Raw genomic sequence first — 25,126 nt, 5'->3', positions numbered from 1 at the left:
GTTTTGAATGCTCTTTTGTGCTCTTTTTGGGTTTTGTAATGCTTATTAAACTGAATACGTTTGGCTTTTGGACTGAAAATGCAAGACATTCAAAGACTTTACTTTGGAAAATTTGGACCTTCTTTGCTATTTTCTGACATTTTTATATAGTCCCAACAATAGGGAATATAATCAACACATTAATCAATAATAAAAGTAGTAGTTAGTTAAGTCTAATGAAGCATTACTATTTACTTTATATTGCACCTTGAAGAAGGCTTTTGCCAAAACAAAACCACACTAAAAGGCCTTTTAATGTAGACTAATGTTGAACATATTTTGGTAACTCAGACCCACAACTTCTTAAGAAGACTGAACAAAAAAAAAATGAACACGTCAACAATTTAATGGTAAAGTCAAAAGTCAAAAACACCAGAAATAAACTCATGCCACTTATGAGCGGGAGTTACTGTTCCCATCAGTCAATCGGAATCACTGATCAAGTCACTTTTTACTTAACAAACAATAGAATTAACAATAAAATACCAAACTTTTAAATAAAAACATCATTCAAAAGTTACTCCAGATCTGTGTCAACTTTTTATTCTCTTAACAAATTTATTCAAGACAGAAATACAAAAGAAATCTTAAAAACAAGTCTATACTGAGATATGGTTAAGATATAACAGTTATGTGTGTTTAAAATAAGTTCAATAGACAGATTTGCATATAAGAGCAATAGACAGAAAAACAAAATCATGCCAACAACACATTGACGAAAGCACAGTTAGACGGCACTGCTAAACAAAAGGTGTTTACACATATAACAGTTACCTTTTAATTAAGTTGATATTAAGTACTTGATTTAAAATTGGACAGCCAAAATACAGTGGGATGAAAGGCTGCACATGTAGTGTACAAATAATATGTTCACACATTAAATGACATCAGGTAAGCAACAAGTCAAAAAGTTACCGGAGTGAATAGTGTGAGGACTATACAGGCTGTAGTTTGGCACTGACATTAAAGATCCTGCATCTCTTGATAATAAATAAAATAATATTAACAACATGGCATTTTAATTCAGCTATAACATGACCCTTACGCCATGTTGTTTCTCTTAACTAAATTTGATTAGTTTGGTTACTTGCATATAGTAGATTTCCAGCCTAAAGCAAAAATAAACTTTAGCAGTAAGTATGTGACGTTGGCTAGAAAAGTTGAAAACAAGCATTTTCTCCTTCTCTGCAAAAACAGTTAACCTAATTTATAAACCAACTCATCTGGAAGTGTAGTAATATTCATAATTATTGCATTATCAGACGCAATCAAGGCACTGAAACAATCGAGAGGCTACTGATCCACTCATACGATCACTCTAAAATGAATGAGATGCAAACGGCTTTTCAACATTTTAAGTAAAACTATGTTCACAACAGTCTTAACCTGATAGCAAATTACATGGAAAATGATGCCATCTGAAGCAAAATGCATAATTCATACATATATACTTTTGTAAACATGATAGTGTGTTGGCAAAAACTCTTAGTACCATTGTCACTTGCAGCTCTGTGGAGTTATAATGAGAATCAAAAACGTCATAGTAGATATGTTGATTAAAATGACGGATGTTTGGAGGGACCAAGAAGAGGAAGAGGAAGAGGAAGGAGAAGGAGAAGGGAAAGAGGTGTGCTGATAAAAAATTGATGTGATCCTAGATATTTGCATTCTCTGTGGATCTGCAGCGCGACAGCAGGCAGGGATGGATTTAGAGGAACAGGTGTGTGTGTGTGTGTGTGTGTGTGTGTGTGTGTGTGTGTGTGTGTGTGTGTGTTTGCTGGTGGGTTGGGATCACCGTGTTTCCCTTCTGCTGCAACTCTTTCACTCGTCTGATTTCATCTTCATCTGTGCCTGCATCTGAGCGATCATCTGCTGCATGCGTCTCAGCTACAGAAAGAGAAGAAACAATTTACAAGATCATAACCACTTTGTTTTCATTTTGAGGAACCCTTTATCATTTCCACATCAATAGATTACATTTTTGTTCCTTACTTCATTTACTGATTGTTACAAAATATATTTTAACAAAGCGAGCTAAATAAAGAGGTCAGAAAGTGTAGGAAACAACCTAGTTTCCAGATTTGAGAGGATTTCTGGTTCGACCTGCTAAATTAAATAGTTCATTAAAGTGGATCAGAATTCCTACAGTTAGGGTGAATCTAAATGTGCCCTTCAAGATTGAACCAGTCAGGTGCTTGTGTTTTAAAGGACCAGCATGATTTTTATAACATGTCATCCAGCCACTTCTTAAGGCAAACCACAATAGCTGAACAAACAAGCAAAGGAAGTGCAATCTATAGAGAGACAAACATAGCAACATAGGCTGGCTGATTGGGGCAAACTCAACAACACAAGAACACTTGGCACTTAAAGACAAAAGGGAAAATATCTCATTTACAAAGTGTTACAGTTGAGATTAAAATACAGGATAACCTGAAATGAATAATATATCAAACTGCTCTAATGCATAATATGATAATCTATATTTATATCAGCAAGCAAATGTGATAGGAAATGAATACATGTTTAAAAATGAATGAAGCATAAAAGCAATGTCAAACTATAAATAAATATCGTTGAAAATAAAGGTTAATGAATAGCAATGGGCTCATAGAAAAGTGAATGAGCCAAGAAAAAAAACCTCAGTAACTCAGGTAAAAAGGATGTAAAGCTTTTAAAACGATCATGATGCATGCTGTTGAATAAAAACTCTTGCGGATGTATAGCGCCATCTTGTGGTTGAGAACAGAACTTCAAATGAATCAACTAAATCGCTTGATCATCTTCAGAGGTTTATTGATTTCTCTCATCCCAACTACATATAAAATACAGATTTAATATAAAATAGATAAGATTAATATTGTTATATTTATTACAAGTAATCAAGGGTAAAGCTTTATTAAAGTCTCTTGTATTTTCTTTCTTATACTCAAATACGAACAATCTTGAAACTTGGTATTTTTCATTGTGAACTTAATTTGTAGTATTTGTTTGGATATGCTTCTGATTAAAACATTTTGACAGCTTTCATGCACAGGAACCACCACACTATTTATTTGAGTTAATTAAATGAAAACGTAATAATTGAACACTTGTCTACTTTTTTTAAATAGTAAGTCCAAATTAAATCCTTCCCTAATATAGAAGTACAGTAACATCAGTAAATGTAATTTCTTCTCCCCTCAAACTCTGAAAACACACCAACAAATGGACCACTGTCTCTGTAGATGTGTGTTTCCGACTCCTCATTAACTGAGGTCATTCCCACCATTTAAACAGGCCAGGACATCCCGGCAGGAAGTGATGGCATATCCTGCCTGGGCACATTGTTTACAAACAGATCTGATTGGACCCCACCCGCTCACTATGGCGAAGCAGCAATACAAACAGGCCAATCAGGAACAATCAGGGAACAGGTTATTGTCTGGTGGCATGCAGGCTCCATGGCACAGACATGTAAACAAAGCATAGGGAGATAGTGAAGTGGACTTTTTTCTCTTTCTAACATATAAATCACAAAATAAATGACAGCCAGCTAAACCAGGAACATAAAGGTGGAATGAAGAAATCCACAACAAAGATGACAAGGCAGATTTCCTACAGTCGGAGTGAGTACACACATACGGCATCAGGTTACCAGATCCTGTGTTTTTAAAGGATAAGTATGTCTTCATACTAAACTCACTGGCTCATATGTACACTGACAGAAGCATAACGTTTATTATACAAGGATGTGTTATGGTGGATTTGAAAGTTTAAACCAAAAAAATACTGCCGCTACAATTACCTTCTATTGGTGCCATTTATTTACCAAGGCATGCAGCAATATTGCACCTTTTGAATGTTCAGGTGGCAAACACAACTAATACCACTACTGCTACTACTACTTACTAACAGTTCCCTCTTATGTAAGGTTATGTATTATAATCCCTAGGAAAACATATCCTTTGACTGGTTTTAGGAGTTTGAAGATGTGACTGGAAAGCCATCCACTTGTTTCTGGATCAAGCAAAACACATTTTAAGCACAAAGTGACCTGAGAAGCTGTGTGTGTTCTTACCTCTGCTTCTTTCTGTAGCAGGATCTGGTCTTTATCCACCTCATCCTCATCCACAGCCCTGCTGAGAGACCAAACATTTGAGCTACAAATCTGAACTAGCAACAGAGCAGCTCATGTGCTGTTTACATGAAATGAATCAGCCTCTCACCTGCTGCCGGTCTTCAGCCTCTCTGAGCGGAAGTTCTCATAATGCAGATCCTGAGTTACCTCCTGCAGGTCTTGCATGTGGGTGCTGCAACAAATGAACACAAGCAATCTTTTCTTAACACACTGGGTGGCAGTAGAGCTTAGATTTTCTTCAGTGCCATTTACAAACCGCCTAATGAGGATGTTCTGTGAACGTTTTAAAAAGACTTTCCTATTACTTCAAACGTTTTATTGCCAGGGAGACTCACACAAGCATGGTGCGCAGTTTGAGGAAGTCATTGTGCTCGGGGTTCTCCACTTCAACAACTCCCCAGGGGTACAGACGGCCACGGATCTTCTTCCCCTTCACCTCAATCAGCTGGTTGGAGCCAATCACAGCAAAGGGAATGCTTGCCTATAGTGGAAGATAAAGGTTAGAAGCGCCCAGAGAGAAACAATAAGATGAAGAGATATGGAACATAAAGGTGTCACAGAGGAGGGGACAGAGTAAGTGAAGGGAAGGGAGGATTATGAGGAAGAGAACGGTATCCATCATTAAATCAGCAGAGAAAAGTGTCCATGGTTGTGTATCAGTCTGTGTGTCTCACCTTCAGAACTCTGGTCTGCTCTTTAAACTCCTCGTCCTCGTCAGAGTCGGCATCAGGTAGCTGATAAATCCTGATCCCGTGCTCTGCAATCTCATCCAGGATCTGAGCGAAAAACAAAAGAGAAACGTATGGTGAGCGGGCAAGGGTGTGACTTCATCCTGACCCCATGACATGCTCCTGTCACTGCAGACAAACCACTAACGACATTTCAAAACCTCTAACGACACTTTTGTTCTTTCATAAAACTGTTCCCTTTTATAACTTTTTTACCATTGAATTTCATTTGCATGCTGGATTCTTACGTACCGTATTTTCCGGACTATAGGGCGCACTGGATTATAAGGCGCACTGTCAATGAATGGTCTATTTTCGAAATGTTTTCATATATAAGGCGCACCGGACTATAAGGCGCATTAAGCGAAATGTTGTTACCTCCAGTGTTGTTATGCTCTATACCGTAGTGAAGAGCAGCTGGGTATGTGACACTCTGAGGAAAGAGGAGGGGGAAACAGCGGAGCTGGAGTAATCCTTTTTTATTGTCTTCGCCGACAACACAGCCAACCTGGCAACAACTTCACTTTCCCAAAACTACTTCTTCCGCACACACACGCCCACCCCGCATGTCGCTCTCCTACACACTCCTTTTCTACATGCCGTAAAACGGATACATATTATATAATTATTAATTATATAACAGAAACAAAACAGTCAGATAAGTCAGTAATAAGTTCAGTTATAACACGTAAAATACGTATCATTGATTCATTAATGTTGAATTCTCTCCCAGCTGCTCTATTCCCATGTTCTACTGCGTGACTGATAGCCTCGAGTTTGAAGTCCGCGTCGTAAGCGTGTCTCTTGACCGGTGCCATTTGGTGCAACTCCGCGACGCTCCTGACTACGGTAGCCGTAATGCTGCAAGCGGTGCGGCTTTGTAGTTTACCAAAGTCGTACTAAAACATTTTGACAGAGCGCCGTGAGAGCTGTGTACCACACAAAATCACTTCGAGGTCAGTAAGCACAAAACCCGTCTACGGAAAGCCCCTTCACTCTCTATTCACCCCCATTGTACCGAATTTGGCTGCAGTTCACCTAGGGGGCGATCGCGGGCGAGTGCAGAATACATGGACCCCTATGGAGCTAGGCGGCTAGCTACATCATTCTCCTAGCATATCGTCTACAAAATGCAAAATACTACTGTGGTTTCCGAGAGGTCGACAGGGATTTTTCGTCAAAAGTGGAATAATCTGGGGGTCATAGCCTTTTGTTTTCTTACAGGTTGGGCAGTTGCGACCCAGGTTCTGCTAGCATCTGGCTAATGAAAGCCGATTGGTCAATGAAGAACTCACGACTGGTTACGACCGAAGAATACGCTTTGTGGTACCTGTCCACAGAACATCAACCACGCTCTTAAGGTGCCAACCGCCGTTAAAAGAGAAGAAGAAGAAAGCTCTTAAGGAGGACTCTGAAAGGACATTACAATCGAACTTTTTTATTTGATTATGGTCAACTTTGGATGTACTGATCCTACCACACACATACATTGTATTGTAAAAATAAATTTGAAAGTTAACTGATTACGAGCATGTGTTTGTTTTCTTACCTTGAGCGTATGTTCGATATTGCTATATTGCTACCTTAAGGATAAATCCCGCTTTCTAGAACATTAAACATTCCGTAAAAAAAGTTGATTAAGATAAAGATGCCGCGTCAGTGTGCTGCAATTAATTGCAAAAATTCTCAAAAAGGACTGTCCTATTTCAGCTTATAATCAATAATAATAATATATAATCAGTCAATATTAAAAGTTCTCTGGTCCCACGGAGCCAAATCAGCTGCGATCGTATGCAGCTGTTGCTGCGAGGGAAAGGAAAGGGAAGGAGAGACACAAGGTGCCGTAAAGCAATTTATCACGCATGACGTCATCCGATTTACAAAAACCTAATTTTAGTCAAAATCAAGCGAATATAAAATACTAGCTATGTGTCGTTTGTGAGGATTATCCATTCCATGTTTAAAAAACTATAGCAGTGATTTAAAAAAAAATTATATCCAAAGAAATGTAGGAATCTATGGGTGGGGCTCCATAGGACCACATTCATTCTGCACTGGCCCACCAGCGCCCCCCAGGTGCAGTACCATACCGGAACGGTTTTGAGAGTGAACGTTCTCGTCAATATTAAAAGTTCTCTGGTAAGCACAACCAGAATTACCGTAATCCATATATAAGGCGCACTGGATTATGAGACGCACTGTTGTTTTTTGAGAAATGTAAGGCTTTTAAGTGCGCCTTATAGTCCGGAAAATACGGTAATATATGTTCATAATATATTTTTGTAGTTTTTTTGTTGTTACTCATCCATAATAAACCTGTTCTTGTACTGTTAGTGTATGTTGTAAAAGTTTGATCATAGATATTAATAGACTACGGGATTAAAGTCACTGAAAGCTACAGCCATTTCCACCATGGCACAGCTGTCCGTAATATATCTAACGCAATATATAATATATACACTGTCAACTGAGAGTCATGTGGAGTAAATAAGAGCTGCCACTGTAGACCACAAACAGAGAGTAAGAGAGCTCTATGGAATAATAGGAGGGTATGAGTGAGGAGTAGTTGTTGCAACAACACATTTAATTAAAGCCCCCCATGGAGAAAACGAGAGGTTGAGACAGAACGGGTAGACAGGCAAAAAATTATACCAGGTCTGCTTGTTCAAGGGTCAGAAACAAAGTTCTCACCCTCCTTTATTTAAAGGCTGACCGGTGAAGAAACAAGTTAAAACAAAGGAGCTTTCTTCTCTGCTACCTCTGGGACAGATGTCAGTATTTATTATTCTAAACATCAAAGCTGCATTTTCCTTTTGTTTCTCGAGAAGAGGTTTTTTTTAAATGCACAATGTATTCTTATGTAATGGAGCCAAAAAATGTCAAATGTGTTTTCCTGACTTTGAGGACTTTCATGTTCTGTAATGTATAAAAGGACAGTGGTCCGTCAGCCAGGAGCCTGGGAAGTGAGCACAGGTTTTCCTACAGAGCGTAGCTCCTGTTTGAGCCCTTGTTATGGCTGTCGCTTGTTTTCTCAGTAAGCTCTGTGCGCAGTGTGTGCGAGATAGTGTGTGTGCGGGGGGTTTGGGTATTGTTGTGGGGCAGATCTGAAAACAAACAGACTTTGCAGGAGTCATAAGAGAGCGTGACTCAGGACCAGAGCCCTCAGTCACGATTTATCTGTAGAACAGGGAGGCTGAATAAACATCACTCTGGTGGGGCAGAGCACGAAGAACTCTGAATTCTGTTGGAAAATAAACACGCATGACACAATGGCAGGAAAAAATGAAACAAACAACAAATCCAGGATCACAAGTAGATAAGGTAGAGAGAAACTCTGAAAGGTAATAAAAGTGTCAGGGTTTGGGGAAATAGGACCCAAGTGCAGCAACAAGGGAGGCAGGTATGGGTACAAACAAAAGGCGAGCTTTATTCCAAAGCTTTTTCACAAAAATCCAAAGTTAGTTAAGTCCAGGACATGAAAAACACTTGACTTGAACACATGAAAGACGATAGGGAAATCCAAGACATGAAAAACGCTTGACTTGATACATGAAAGACGACAACGAACTGACCGAGAACACAAGGTGAAGCAGGACTAAATACAAAGACACTAATCACAACACAAGCCACAGCTGGGGAGGGGAAGCAGAAACAGAGGGCAACAGGTGACAACAACGAAACAATCAAGGAAGGAAGGAAAACCAAAAGACAGGAAGTAAAACTACACATGACACAACAGAGGGAAAACATTTCAAAATAAAACAGGAAACAGACAGAAAACAAGGATCATGACAGAAAGAGGGAAACAAAGGAAGGCCCTGTAACATATTAGATGAATGCAAAGTCTGTTGTCTGCCATCATCTGTTTCCAGACTTTGGTAAACCAAAAGCTTTAAAATGGCTGTTTACCTGAACTCATTCTGTTCCTAACATGTGCTTAGTACTGCCTGACACCTATAATCAAACCTCCCAGGAATCATCACAGCCTGTTCCAAATCCCTGTTGTCTCCTGTTGATTTACTGCGCACAATGTAGGCCGCAATCCCCAGTGTTACACCGACCTACTCCTCAGAGTTGTGTATTTATGTTGGCACAGAGATGTTGGCAGTGGGAGCCATTTTGATTTTATGACCATCCTGTCCGGTTATAATACACCCCCCACCCCCGCCCCTCCCTGTACTCTGCTGTTATGGTTGGCCGTGCAGGTCTCCTCAATGGTGTAGGGCGGCGGACAAACAATGCCACACAAGACTCTGCCTCAGTATTAATTAGAAAAGGAAGCCTAAGACTTATCGCCTCATGTTTCTGGCTCACATCACTAAATGTAAAGCATTGTTTGTGGAAATTATTCCGTCATGTGGTGTAGTTAGGATAAGTGAGAGGGTGGAGGCTGAGGTTGTCCAGCTAGAAAATAGATTCGAAATGATAGAAGTTGCAGGTGAAGCGAGCATTTCCAGTGGTTAGTCAAGTTTGTTCAATTCTAGGAATACAAGTATTAAATATACTGCAGCGGTTACGTGTAGCCTAAATATAGCATACCCGCAGGTCTATACATAGATATAATTACACAGGGTGAAGCCGTGGGAGACGTGGCTAAGCAGTGCATTCATCAAATGCACAGCAAGTTTAACCAAAACCACCAATCATAATGGAACAGGGTGCAAACCCATCATTACGGGATAAACCGTTTCATCACATCTACCTGACGTGGAAATAATGTTTTCAACATTTGTTCATTCTCACAAGCAAACCCACAAAAATATGAATGAGTCAAACACCTTGAGCAATGACCCGATTCTGGACAAAACAACAATGGCAGAAAACAAATGACTGCTGAAGAAAAAGAGTAAAGAGACAAAAGAGAGGATTGTGGTGAGCACTGCAGCCCTGACGTGCAACAGGTAACAAACCACATGCACAAAAACATACTCTCAATAATACAGTGTGTGACTGTTGAGGTCAGAGCTGAGCCTCCTCGGGTCTAGTATGGTGTTTGCGTCCATTAAACTTAAACAGGGAACAATACTTGGAAGTAGAAACATGTACCAGAGCATTCTCAGGACATCAACAATGCAGAGAGAGAAAAAAAACACACAAAACAAAACAATGAAACTGCATCACGACACTAATCAACCCTGATTGGGAAGAGCAAGGATCAGGACTGAGCAGCAGCACTTTGACCAAACGTTTATGTAACCCCACAGCTGACTGCCAGCTTCTGCAGAGGGAATGAAACGGGGCATCATTGCCATTAGAAATAGTAGATCTGATCAGCTTTCAGTCGCTTTTAAACCTTGTTCCATACAGACAAAACCCCCCAAGGGACAGGGGCCCTCTTTTTCCAAGACTGGAGGGTTTATTAAAGGAAAATCCTGGCCATGGTGAGCGTGAAATCCGTTCTGCTGGGTGCCCTCTATTCCTTATTAGACTCCTGTTGAACCAACTATGTGTCTACATATTAGTTAATACATTTAATGTTTACTTTGCACATTCTAAATCCACTTCATGGACAGAAAGCTCTGAACTACAGAGCAAAGGCCTGACTTTAGGTCATATGTTACCACCAGATGCAACAGGAAGAGTTCATTGTAATAAAGAAAGTTAAAATCAGGAGAGTTTTGAAGAGGTTAAACTAATCGCTCCAGAGAGACATTCATGCTGTATAACGTGTTTTTTCCATTTCCTTATTTAGATGTTTGCCTGATTGTTGCACATTTCCTAAATGCCAGTCAATCATGCTTGGCAACTCAACATTAGACACACTCTTCCAGTTACTGTAACACAAGGTTTTCTACAGTGTCTTCTAGTGGAGGTGGGCCACGTCACTTGAAACAAAGACCACCCCATCTGCCATACTAAAGGTCACAAGTTCAAGTCCCAGAACTTGTGGAAGTACGGATTGTGGAGTGTTACCTTGAAAGATACCAGTACTCTTTCAGCGCAGTGCAAAAGCACCAGAGGCTCACTATACTGTGTACTCTACTCTCTACAGTGCCTGTTCAGAAATCAACATTTCGCTGTGTACATGTGTACCCATTGGAAGTTGATTTGATTCCTCTGTCACAAGCTGAGTGAACAAGTTTCATAATAATAATTAAATAATAATAATAATTTCCATTAAATGTGTGAAATGTGAAAAATCTGCTCTACTGCAGCTAAAGCATCATGAGCAAACCATAAAAAATGATGAATTCCAGCTGTCCAGCCAATAAAATATATGAGAGTTGGACAAGCAAGCAGTACCGACTCTTCTCACATAAAGGGCCAGTACACCTTTTGATAAACAATAATAAGACTGTGGCAGGTACCGGCATCTCCAGTCATAGATCTCAGTCTAGAGTGGTAGAAGGTCTCTAACAGGTTGGTCCAATAACACTCACTAAAAACTACAATTTATTCAGACAGTTTCTCACACGAGGCTTCAATGTGGTTTTTAAGTGAATCTGTAAAGAAATATAAATATTTACCCTGAGTGAAGAGTTCTTAGCTGTGTGTTACAAGACTATAAGACAAATAACAGAGGTCTGGAGCATGAAAATAAAAAGTTGATTCCTACGTCTATTCTTTCGTTTCCAAACTTGCTCACTTTAAGACACCAGAACAAATGCTTCTCTCTTGCCAGGAAACGACTTTCAAGTACCCGTCTCTCTTCTGCCTGCAGGGAGTCTGAGGGGGTGAGAGAGCCTCAACAATACCTGATCAGAGGGGGTCCGAGGGATTTAGACCTCATACCAGTCTCCCAGACACATACACAAACACACACAGACTTTCACATAAATACAGCTAACAGTTGCCTCACATTGTGAACCGCTATAATCTGGCGTGGGGTAGGAAAACAGTTTACATGTCACATGTCCGGAGAGGATGATCTACAGACCATCTACATGGCAAATCCTTCTGATTGTTTATCTCTGTCTAAAAGTTCTCATACAATAAAGATTCGCAGCAGCAGCATTTGGGAAACAATACTTTTCTGTTAGCAGGATTAAACACACCTGCCTTCATGCACAGAAACACAATCCAGATAGATTATTCAGTCAGAGTCTGAGATTGCGGGTCCAGCCTGGAACAGCCGGAGACTGGAGGCACTGATGGAAAGTACAGAGGAAGTAAGCAAAACCATGGCAAAGCTAAGGCATTACATGAGTTATGGTGATCAAAACACTTGCATGAACACACACACACCTATTGTCTGGGCTAAGTATTAGTACAGTTAAGACCACCCACGTCTCTCTCTGATCAAGGAGCATGGGGAGGAACAATTGAGCTATTCATGTAATCTTGTATCTTAGTGAGATTTACAAGGGGACACTGTAAGTTTAGGATTTCAACCACACATCAGGCTTTTGTGACTTGGTCTGGTAATCAAATGGGTCTCAACGGCCAACTCAAGAGCAAAAAGTGACTCATTAGCAGCACGGCATAGTCCGGAAACCATCTTTTCAGGTTGTCCCGTTAACAAGGAAACCTGCTGTTTTCACACTGTGGCCAGCGTGTTCTTTCTTCACTTGAGAACAGATGAGTGTGTGTAATAGAGCTGCCCGCTCAATGAGGAAAAACGCATATTTATTGTTTTAAAACTTGCTGAGACTTGGAGCAAGCCCTGGCACAATGACTGCTGGGGGGCAGAAAAATAAATATACCCGCGTGTTTGAAACACTGGCAGGAAAAGGACCGGGCATAAGCTGACAAGGGACTCATACACTAAATCTCACACACACACACACACACACACACACACACACACACACACACACACACACACACACACACACACACACACACACACACACACACACACACACACACACACACACACACACACACACACACACACACACACACACACACACACACACACACACACACACACACACACACACACACACACACACACACACACACACACACACACACACACACACACACACAATCACCACTCAACCTTTACACATGGGGCGCCTGCCGAGACATGTACAAAGAAACAACATTGAAATGGAGTTAAACATCAAACTCTCATGATTACATATCGTTCAGCTTTCTTTCCGTGCATCATAATTATTTTTCTCTAGCTCAACTCAATGTACACTTTCTGTTATTGCTTTTTAAGGAAACCTGGTGACAATACAGGCCGGTACGGGCAGTCCTACACTGATAATGTGTCCTAGCGTGGGCGTGGAGCTGGTTCACAAAGCAGGATGGTGGATGGCTGTGAGACAAGACAGAGAGTCAGACAATGAGGGGGAAACTGCGACAGTGCCTTGACTGGGGATGAAATATAGCAGCTGACGGGACAAACATGAGGGAGGGATCGGCATGGGACACAGAAGAGCAGAGAGAAACAGGGAGGGACAAAAAGCTGTGAGAGGTAAGGAGAAGAGATGAGGGTGATCAGGGCAGACAGAAGGGAGGAAGACAGAGGGGAGTGGAGCGAGGAGAAGGGGCTGCTCTTTTGTCTGCAGCCTGGTGCCAGAAGAGGAGGAGGAGCTGGGTTCTCCAGACACTGCTGACCTCTGAGATATCACATAGATTGAGGTCAATAACTGTGGCTAAAATACTTCTGCTTACCTTTCCTCATCACGAAAGACTTTCTTACAGCTTATACAATAAGGGCTTTCGTTCATTTTTACAACATATTCCGTACATTATTGGTGGTATTTGCATTGTTATATTCTCTGTTTATCATTCCATCCTAATTTCAAGTACAATGTTTGTCCTGTCTGACTGTGTGAAGTCGTTTAGTTAACAAACACAAAAGTCAACAATAGCAATAAATCTGCACAATTGAGAAGCTGAAACTGTGAAATCTTGACACATAAAAGGGAGTGTAGAATCATTTTCTTTCAATTGACTAATCACATCATATGCAGGAAAAACATAAAAGCACTCTTCCTTTCCGACAAAAGGTGGCATTGCTGTGTTTTTTACTTCTATCAGGATTCCAGTTTAAACCAGCTGTGTTTGGTCCTTTGGGTTCAAACAGAAAACATCCAGTGATGCAGTTTGAGACTATAGCCCTGCACAGGATATGACTGTCAGGTCCCATACTGAGAGGATCAGTCCCTCAATATACCCTCCTCAGGGCACCTTATGAGCTAGAGTCCACATCACCCCAGCGAAGGAAATTGGCATTAGAGCAAATAAAAAAAAGAGGACAAAAAGACGCAGAGGAAGAAAGAGGTGACTCAGGCACTGCCAGGAGAGGAAGGACCGGGCGAGAGGCGAGCAGAACTGTGGGGATGAAAGCTTAATGATGGGAGGTTTGTTAACTTTGTCCGTGAGCCTGCGCAGGGCAGCAAGTTGTGTCTTGTCAGTGGAACAGTCTCGACACTTAGCAGGAAACTCATATTGTTCTGTACAAGCTGTTTCCCCCTAATAAAAAGGAGAAAAGACTGGACAATCCTTGAGAGACGTGGGGGGGTTGGGGGGTGGGGGCCTGGCGTGGGGGGGTGGGCGTGGGGGGGGGGTACAACTTACTAAGACAAATGGTGAGAAATGGTGAGAAAGTACCATGCAAAAACACACACTAATAAGAGAAACGCCGGGGGTTATCAATCATCCTCCAGCACTCGGCTTTGTGGCAGGTTCTTGGCAGTTGCAGCTCTGACCTCAAAGGAAGGCTCGACTGCACCGGACTGTAAGGGCGGACTCAGGCACGTATACCTAAGAGCCACTTCAGCTTATCTGATCGAACCAACAAATACCTGAGCATGATACATTGGTTCTTTGGAGAGACACTTAAAGAGATTAATGAGAATAACTATGACGCTAACTATTTACAATGGCTTCATTTACATGCTCACAAGAAATCACCAAAGGCAGGAAATCTAAGAGCACATTTTTCAACAGTTACTGATGTCTAAATAATCAGAGGTCAACCCATGTTTTTTGTAGGAACTAGAATTAATACAATTCTGCGTTCTGAACTACTCTCCATCATGAGTATTCAATTCTTAAATTTTCAACAACTATCATTGCAGAAGAAAATGTATAGGTCAGAAATAACCCAAAATGTGCCCAAACAGGAAATAAAAAGCCCTCCTAAGGGACACATGGAGCGGTTTCTAAATGTGAAGCAGAGAGCTCAATTAACCGTCTGCATTTCCTGGCAATAATTGCTTGTCCAGGAATTCACTATCAACAGACAGTCACAATCAATTAAAACCATTTTGTGTCCGTTACCAGTACAGCAAATAACTTCAACATGTTTTTCACTGCTTAAATAAAAAAATAGAAATATATTTGGGTAGTTTGCTGGTGTTGGTATGGACTTATATAAATGATTTTGACAGTTTTTTTTAACTGGGCAGCTCTTTAGTGTACAGCAGAAATGTTTGTTAGGGGAACACTCAGCGGAGCATGTGAACAAACTCTTCCAAACAGATAGTGCTGTGGACAGTTTCACAGTAAAGAAGTCAGAGAGACAATGTGACAGTGTTTCAGCTGCCCCACTTTTAGAGTTTACTATTCACTGATATTGGCCATGTTTTACAGCATCAGTGGTTTGATTGAAAAGTACAACATAAACAAAATCCCACTATAGTTATGTCTATAATCAAGACAGCTGAGCCAGTGCACGCTGCCAGCTAGATCATAGAGCTAACAAGCTTGGGGGGGTTTCTGACGATTGGGGCGGAGGTCAGTGGTAGCAGGAAACACGGTTTTGTTCATCTTAAGTGCCAGAGGAACACTCAGAAGGTTTGAGGAAGGTCAAAACACAAAACAACTTTACAGAGTACAATTCAACTGGCAGGTCGCTTCAGGACAAAGCAGTTTAGAGATTGACCCTTTGATGCCAGATCGACTTCCATACGTGCACATAAACAGAATAGATACAGTTCCTGTATTGTACTAATGGAGCACATAAATCTTTTTGAGGACATTCAGTAAAAAAAACTGCGTGTGTCCTGAAGGGTTGATCCTGTCTCTCCAAGATGCTGCATCAGCAGATCCAAACAATGGGAGCATATAACAAAGAAGACTACTGCTGCTGGACTCCAGCCTGCTGACACTCGGCCAGACCACCGGCTCCGAGAGCTGAATGCCGGGCAGGTGGGAGGTCTGGGCACCAACAACCAGGTGGAGAGACAGGCTGACTTCCAATTAAAAATCATAAAGGAAAAACTCATTAACACCAAGAGCCCGAAATATTTGTTGGGGAAAAATGTCCAATAAGTAATGTATCATAATGTTATATGATCTGCTCAACTGTAATGTGACACTGTCAATCACAAACGCTCTGTCAATTTGTGTATGAAAATCAATAAACAAGGTTTATTAAAAAAAAGTTTCACATCTTGATGGTTACTGTTAAGTGGAGTGCATTTAAATAGAGCCAAAGAATGTTAGCAGTTTCAATTATAAAATGACTCAAATACTCAAAAACAGAATATAAAATATTGGCCAATAATCGTTGATTGTTAGATTCACTGAGCTGGATTCCTGAATCCAGTCAAAACACTGAACAAATCTCCAGCCTTGCATTCATTTGCAATAAATTACATCTGCCATGGAGGTTATGCTTTATTTTCTTTCTGTTTGTCAGCAGGTTAACTGAATATCTAACAGACTACTTTGCCTGAAATGTAGTAGAAGTCTGTAGCATGGGCCAAGGAAAACCTGTTAAATGTTACACATATCCAACATTGCAGGAGAGCATTTCGCATTGGCGGAGGTCTGCACTCTCAAAGGGCCTAATTCATTTCTAAAGTTGTAAGTTGAGAAGAGGTGTATGTGCCTTGTTTTGCCATATAGTGTCTTTCCCCGCTGGACATCAGGAAGCTGAGGAGTGTGTAGACACTTGGGTCGCTTCCAACAGGAAGTATCTGGGATGGGTTGAGTCTGGATGAGATGTGCTGCCTCTACTAAATACAACACTCTTTTCCTATTTAGGACCCTCCTAATGTTTCCTCGTGTTGTCCCTCCCTCTAATTTGCTGTATCACAAAGTGTAAGACATAGATCTCTGCAATTAAACAGGGAAGTCGCCATGGGTTTCTCCCATGAACACACAGATGTCATAGCACACTACCATTAATGAATGAATAAGTGATTTTGATATTTCAAGTATTTCTGCACCATTCAGGGATCTAATGACTAAACCATATAACTGCAGATGGGACAAAAGCAAACACATAACACACGTCAAACATCCTGACAACAAGTGCAAGTGCTTCCAGCTTTTGTCTTGCGCCCAGAATAAATTCTGAATGCACAGATGCTAACACTGTACCTAGAAAACAGTGGACATCCAAGTAGATTCCAAATTGTTTCTGTGCAGGTATGCGTGCGTAGCAAACTCACCCTTCTCTTCAGGCGATCCCTCTCCCTCAGAGTCAGTGTGTCAGCCTTGGCGATGACCGGAACGATGTTTACTTTGCTGTGGATAGCCTTCATGAACTCCACATCCAGAGGCTTCAAACTAGCGAAGAAAAATATCATAATGGAGACAAAGAACAGTAAGGACACAGTGGAAAACAGAGGATAGGGAGGAGATTATGTTAAGGTGAGGTGATGACACTGAATGATGTCATGTAAGATGAACTCCCTGCTCAGTTTAACTACATTTGGTTAGATATAGATCAGAAATTGCTGTTAAGAGAAAATTAACCTATTTTTACAATTATGGCGAACAAAATGTTTATCATGTTGTTGTTTTTCTGAATGTTTGAAGTTTAGGCTGACTAGCCACTGCTAGCTACAACTTATATATGATGTAACTTGAAAAGTTAGCAAGGGGGCTTTATTTTCAGTCATCCATCATGAGGAATGTTTGCCTTGTAATTGTTTAACCCTTTGGAGTGCTGCTCTAATATGGCCGTTTTCGCGTACTGTTTAGCACGTCAATGTTTCAGTATCTTTTTTTTAGGACAACCTCACCTATATAACCTGATTATTGTTTTCCTTTTTACATTCTATATGAAGATTTTGGACCCTAAATCACACAAAAAACAGATTTTAAAATGATATTATTTTTACAATGGTTAACACAAACATGCACATCCAAACATTTTGAAAGCTGGAAATATATACAGGGGATGTCACTATGATAATGTACAAGTGTGATGGAGGTAGCATGAACCTATACATACACAGAGAAACCATGGAGTTCTCGTCTTCCTGAATGTACTAAATTGACCCATCTCAACTACAGATGGTTAGATTTAACATCCCTGAGAGAGTGCATTTGTTTACCCGTGTCCAAATGGGGATATGAAGTAGAAGCAGCAGTGAACCCTGTTGTCCACAATGTGTCTTCGGTTCAGTCCGCTCTCATCGTGGAGGTATCGCTCAAACTGATTGTCAATGTACTCGATGATGGTCTTGAAGCTGCAATCGGAGACAAACAGGCGCTCCTTAATTGCACCAAATGACCAGGTGAACACTATTTTTACTTCAACACTGAGAATGACAATAGGGAAAAGGAACATCGTCATTTTGAAGGCTATCAAGGGAGAAGACTAGGAGGGTCTTCTGGGTGAAGGAGAAACTTTGCCAAAAATGGATTGGATTCCCACAATGAGACCCTATGTCCTTAATTACAAAAGTAAAAAATTGAATTTTCTTTTACTGTTAAACACGAGAGAGGAGAGAGGGAGGATTTTTCTTTTTTTGTTGTGTCCTTTTGAGTAGCCTTGTAGGACAGTATGTGGGTCAAGGAGAGAAAAAGTACAGGACAATAAACAGGAAATGGTTCTTGGAAAGAGGCTACATTGACGCAACTGGCACTGGAGAATGGCATACAGGCAAACAAAAGGGCACACACATACACACACGTTTAAAGGAAATCTAGACAGAAGGAATGCAGAGGGAGGAGAGGTAGTAAATAGGGAGTTTGAAGTGAAACTCAAGAACGGGAGAAGTTGAGGACAGGAGGGAAGGATGAGAGAGCATGCTGGACAGGAAACATTTCCCGAGTCATAATCACTCCCAACTCCCCCTGGCACATAAACACACCAGTCCTGGCTGTTGATGGCATCGCCATATCCAGGGGTGTCAACCACTGTGAGGCGAAGCTTCACTCCTCTCTCCTCGATCTCCACGGTTGATGCCTCAATCTGCACCGTCCTCTCAATCTTCTCTGTGAAATGGAATGAAAGACTAATCAATAATATCAGAGGAAACACCTCAGTACCCAAGTGATCCATTGATGTCCCAACTTCCTGCCTGAGCTATGTGCTGACACAAGCCGCTGAGATGCCTCAACCTCAGACTTAAAGAAGGTGGAAGCATCTCAAATAATGAAATCATAGGTTTTGACATTTAAAAGGTCTATGCTTTTTCTTACAAACAAGCCCAGGGAGGGCCTCTGTAATTGTTTTCAAGCCAGAACAAGTCCTAACCTAAGTCAAGTCATAAGAAGGGCAGGGTCGTATTCTGAGACTAAGGCATTCCCAACATTCCTCTTGAAATAATGCGCTGCTGGAGGCTTTGCAGCAGACATTTCTCAGATATTACAGTGTGCATATTGGTGTATGTGTATGCATGTGTATGTACTGGGGAGTTTACCTGCGGCACCAGGGATGTAGCGTTCAGGGTAGAGATCAGTGAGGAACAGGCTGTTTATGAGTGTGGATTTTCCCAAACCAGACTCCCCTGAAAATACAAAGAGAATGGAAAATGAAGCTCTATTCTCTAAAAAGGTCGTATCATCTACATTAAATAAAAAAGGGATCACTCACCTACAACCATTAGGGTGAATTCAAACCCTTTTTTCACCGATTTTCGGTGCACTTGGTTAGGGAGGTTGGCAAACCCAACATAACCTGTTGCATCTGGGAACTGTAGAGGAAGAAAGTCAAACAAATCAATCAAAACTGCAGTTAATACAGAAGTATTGAACTAGTGATAACTCAAAATAAATGAGACAATATGTAATTTTGATGTTAAGTCATTTCCTTTTCCTACTTGTTCCTTTCACTCAGATATTTTTACACATTTCTTTTTAAGGTGAGGAAAGGTGCATATAAGAGTGAGATTGGTGAAGATACACATAAAGAAGTTCCTGCTGGCAATAAAGCCTAGCCATGAAACACTTACACGTTTATACAGGATTTCCTCTCTGGATGCCTGTGCAAGCGTGTGTGTGTGAGATTACAAGTACTATGAGACTTAATCACCACTGCCGAATTAGAAACCCCTGAATACTCTGTCGATCGGTCATAGTTTAGTTTAAAAAATGGTCAGGTTACTCACCTTCCCTTTCTCTCCGGACTGAGACATCACTGCTGTTTACTGGGTCAACAAGCCTGCTGGTGAAAAAAAGATACGATTGAGGGATTGAAATCAGATAAATAAACTTAAAAACTGATCCAAGGACATTCCACCTCGCTAAAGGAGAAAAACACTTCTTCCTGGCATCTTGATTAAAAATGTTCTCAAGAATTGTGTTGTTTAATCTATAAAAAATATAATTATCATAGAGCTTTCAGAGGAAAACCACACTCGAAAAAGGTGATGACATGGTTGCAAATCTTTTTTCTAACCAGCCATTGTTTCTCCACAAAACACACATAAGCTATGATTAGCTCTTCTTTCTTCGTTCATTTTAAACCAATTTCTTTTTGATTTGCAAATATTATTGACCATTTTACAATGCAAGGTAGACATATTTATTTGGTAATGTGACATTTTATGCATTTAAGCTGCCCAATTCCTCAAGACGTCCATTAAGAGAGGGGAAGTCCCTCCCCTTTCAGTGGACCACCAAGGGAAGAGGTATGAATGTAGTTGACAGCTAAAGACAAATTGTTTATTTAACCTGTTTGAATTGGGCTATAATGTTTGTACATTTAAAAGATTTTGCAAGTCGAGAAAATCATAGTTTGTCCTACAACTTTTGAAGAAATAACACAAAAGGAAACAGCACATCACAGTATTTATGTTGTACCAACTCTGTACATTGAGTCCGCGATGTGGCTGCCGACCGCGCTGTTCTTTAGCACTATCTCACGGAAGGAGGAAAGATTAAGAGCTTAGGGCAACAAGTGTGTTCCCAGACATTTAACTGTCGTATGTACCCTATGCTCATGCCCCACTCAAACCCAGAGCAACAAGCCAACTTGATAAATTAGCTACATAATGAGTGAGCAGGAAGAACAGGCTTCATTTTATCACCAGCACACTGGCTCCTGACAGGTGGAGTGTGATAAGCATTAGAAAGAGGCAGGCTGCCATGCGCTGCCAAACAGAGGTGCACTCTGGTTTTGTAATGAGGAAAAGAGGTGGCATGGGAATCTTGATTGCCCTTTCTCCATTGGCATGCGACAAACGCACAGATTTGTGGGACCATCTCACACTGGTAAATGTATAAGATGGTAGTCGGGGGGCCCTCTGTATCTACAAGAAATTGGGCAGAGACCTCTCGTACTGACAGGGTGGTTTCACCGAGCCCCAGGGAGAACAATGGCTGTTTATCCCTCTGGTTCCTGAAGCCTTTCCTATACAGGCCAGCTCAGCTTGGGGAGGAGGGGGAACACGTGCCTCACCCCTGACCAGAATCAGGTCCGACCACATGTTATGACAGCAAGGCAAGAGACCAATAACATAGGGTTTAGGGTTGCCAGGGTACATGTAGCAGAGTAAAGGTCTGAAGGGGAACCCAGTGAAACAGACCGGCTGTAAGGCCTTTGAATAAATTAGGGGGGGTAAAGGCACCGTTTGTTAACACCAGAATATGTCAACTTGGTCTCCAAAAAGTATGAGGGACAGTTTTCTTTAAGATTAATGATTCATTGTTTACCATGTTTACCAACTTTCACAACCATGTTGACCTGATGACGTAGCTAAATGAAAACTTCGACAATCACCCATGTTTCCAAAATGCATTCTGTGGGAAATAAACGCGTTTACCAATTATTATGGCAGTCTATCGAAAAGTTGTTGTGACAGTTATCTAAGAAGACATAAATGTCAATCCACCAACAAACCAAAACATAAAACGTGAATCTCACAGTGTCAATAAACAGAGCAGAAACTGGAGCAGAGGATTGACCGTCCCAAGAGCCAAAACAGAAGCGTGGCTTAATCGTTTAGTTCAGCCCTAAAAACACATCAAAGTTGATGATTAATTTGCTTTCATTGTTTCATCGTTCAATAAACCACTAATTTAATATATCAGCCCACACAGGTGTATTCATGTGTATCACATACACACTCCAAGTGTTATTCCTCTACAAGCTCTGTGGGAACCAGCATTATTCCGGGAAGCAGATTAATTAAACCTTTCTAATATCGCAGTTGTAATATCACAAAGACAACACTACAGGACAGACAGGCAGGAGGCACATTTCAATAATACACTCTTAATAATGGCCATTTAATCGGCTGGGCAGCTGAGCTGCTTACACACACACAGCTAATCAACGAGCCAGACGTGGGGGAGATTAAACCATTTTGGGCCAAAAGGGAAAAATGCCACCTTAATAAAGCCAAAGTTCTTGGCACGTGATGCATACAGATGACTTATTGGTTTAAGTGAAGCCATGAAGGGGCAGCAGGGCTGGTAGAAGTATTTCCCTTCCTGACAGGCTGTGTCAAGGGTGCTTACATACACTTTCCATGGATAAAAGCTGTTCTGCTCTTATTGGAAACATTAAAACAATAATTGAATACCATGGAGATTTAGTTGACACAGCGGCACAACAACAAAAGAGTTAATTTACTGGCAACTGATCACAGAAAGGGGGAACTGAGAGCTTCTGAGCAGAATAAGGTTTATGTTTGACACATGTAAAGACACATGCAAAAACACAAATAGGGGGGCTTGGCTGTGATTCAGTAGGGGGTAAAAGGTAATGGTTGTGAGCAAGAGAAATAATATGATACTGTTTTTTTAAGCTGGGGTATTAAAAAACGTAATACAATGAGCCCAATGAGAGGATAAAGCTGCAATAAGTGGAATGAAAAACTCTTTTATCCAGGAGGAAACCAGCAGGCCTGATCATAACACAAACAGAGAATAAAGCACAGGATGGACCATTGATGATGATGGGGACAGGAGAGGAAAAAACTAAAAACAAGTGGGAGTCATACAGAAACAAAATGTTACCTCAACACAAAGCTACTCACACTGTCACACAGCTGGCTGCTGCTCAGTACGATGAGGTTGAGGTGAAAGTAAACTCTTCATTCATTGTGAAACATTGAATGAAGAAATTCTCTCCAGCAATAGATGTATCCATACTGTTGTTACTACAGTAAATACCACTATAATATCTCTTTTTATATCAACACATTGGTAAGTGTTCAAAATAATGAACAAAATTAGCAGGACCACTGCAGTCCATTTTGATTTACAGATTCTCAATATACCTTGATTAGTAATGTTTCATTTTCTGTTTTTCCCAAAAGCAGACATTCCTTTGGACAGTTATTCTATGTATAAACCCTTTTTAAGTTTATTCTCCAGAAAAGAATAAACAATATCATTATTGATTGTTATGAAAAGTGATTCAATTATGGCCCCGGCCGTGGCGCAACTGGCTGGGGCACCTGCATCATACGCAGGCGACCCGGGTTCGATTCCCGACCCGTGGTCCTTTCCGGATCCCACCCCGACTCTCTCTCCACTGTCCTATCCGATTAAAGGCAAAAAGCCCCCAAAATAAATAAAAAAATGATTCAATTATGACAATAACTCCTAAATCGACATTAAGTCTATTTATTGAGGGCCAACACATTTACTTGACTGACTACAGCATAGTGGGCAAGGGTATATCAAATGTCAAATATTACAATGTTCTCACAATAAATCTCTTACTTGTGGGACTCAAAGTTATTAACATTTTTTCTCCCAGTGTTCTGAAGTGAACAAAAATATCCAGCTGTCTAACACCATTATTCAAACAATCCAAGACAATAGTTCAAGTCCACTTGGGCCTTTCAATGTGAATCAAGTTTTGTTTTCCTATTAACATCGCAGTGTGAAACAGGAGGAAACATCCCTTTGTAGTTTATAGTGTCAGACAGATGTCTTCCCTGAAACTCCTGTGCAGGCCGGTGTGTGTGTGATAAGGTTGTGGGATGGGGAAAGGTCAGAGAGCGGTTAAGGTGCTGGATCAGAGGCCTGAGACTTCTTTCAGTACTAAAAGATGTTGTCCTTCTGATAGCAAACTGGTCTGTGTCCAGCTGGATAAAAAGCTAAGTTGTTTCTAAAGAAGAGGATAGCTGCCAGCCTGAGATTACAGCTAACACAGTCGGTCATCGTGCCCATAGTGTTCACCACTCAGCAAGAAAGGAAGTGAAATATGCATGTTTTCACTGAGTCATAAACATAAGCAAAGATGGATGATAACTCTTCAATAGTGGCCCTCCGCCACTTGTTAGATAGACACATAATGAGAATATATTATTGTTTCCCATGGTTATTGTGAAGTTGTCCAAACACAACATTTGTTTTGTGAGTATTGCCCTTTACAATCAAATGTCACTGATTAATCAGATGTTAGAGAGCGATTTTAGAGTTCAGGAATGTTACACAAGAGATTTATAGGAAATGAGTTAAAGTCAATGCTTTGAAAGGCACGTCTTAAGCAATGTACTGTTGATATAGAAGTCTTTAGGCCGATTGACTTGCAGAGGGTTTCTCTGGAGTTAACAAGTAACAACAGGAACAATGGGAAAATAAATTAGGTTAATAGCATAATAGCACTAAGTGTTTCAAAAATGTATTGAGCTACTATCATTGTTATGAAAAAAATTGAACCGGGAGGAAATAAGATTGTAAATCAATGCTTCAGTCACTGAGTTTGAAACGTATGTGAGGCCCTCTGTGTGTAACATTTGGATGTCCACCACACCCAGCCTGATAGACATTGACTGAGTTTACTAAACATCATCTGGGACAATGACATTATAACGTGTACGTATGCAGATAAATACAGTAGCTCCATACACTGATGTGCTCTTTGAAAACTACTTTCATAAACCGAGTTTGAGTGTAACACAGCACTGAAACTTTGTTCACGTTACATGTCAAACTTTAGCAAGCAACAGTTGTTACCGCGATGGTGTCATGTTGCCAACCGACTCCTGTGTTTCCTCTCCTCCTACTCCGACTCATTAAAACAGTTCAACAAAACAAACACAAATACAAACAAACCTCTTAGCAGTGCCTTACCTGAACGTAACTTTGAATTATTGTTAATCAACAGGAGCCTTTATGCCTCTTGCCGCTGTTCCAGCCCAGGAAGGGAAACCCGGAAACCGTCCCCGCGAGCCCACCCTCCTCCCTGAAGCAT

General features: G+C 40.8%; 1 protein-coding gene across 2 annotated transcripts; it reads right to left on the bottom strand.

Moving 5' to 3' along the window:
* Positions 1 to 566: 566 nt before the first annotated feature.
* Positions 567 to 25,126, bottom strand: zgc:63587 (uncharacterized protein LOC393431 homolog). Of its 2 annotated transcripts, none has more exons than XM_063897546.1 (12): positions 25,006 to 25,126; positions 20,082 to 20,134; positions 19,568 to 19,667; positions 19,395 to 19,481; positions 18,843 to 18,966; positions 18,081 to 18,215; positions 17,190 to 17,307; positions 4,834 to 4,935; positions 4,495 to 4,640; positions 4,248 to 4,331; positions 4,100 to 4,160; positions 567 to 1,926 (listed from the first exon to the last, which is right to left on the bottom strand). In XM_063897546.1, exons 2-12 carry the CDS (start codon positions 20,106 to 20,108, stop codon positions 1,861 to 1,863), a joined length of 1,050 nt encoding a protein of 349 aa, XP_063753616.1. In that variant the 5' UTR covers positions 20,109 to 20,134; positions 25,006 to 25,126; the 3' UTR covers positions 567 to 1,860. The 2 variants fall into 2 exon arrangements, with proteins under 2 accessions (XP_063753616.1, XP_063753617.1); XM_063897547.1 differs by having other exon boundaries at positions 4,100 to 4,157.

This window comes from Eleginops maclovinus, chromosome 12, assembly GCF_036324505.1.
Source record: "Eleginops maclovinus isolate JMC-PN-2008 ecotype Puerto Natales chromosome 12, JC_Emac_rtc_rv5, whole genome shotgun sequence".
Classification (NCBI taxonomy): domain Eukaryota; kingdom Metazoa; phylum Chordata; class Actinopteri; order Perciformes; family Eleginopidae; genus Eleginops; species Eleginops maclovinus.
The sequence above is the reverse complement of the archived record's forward strand: the minus strand, read 5'-3'. Positions and strand labels throughout refer to the sequence as shown.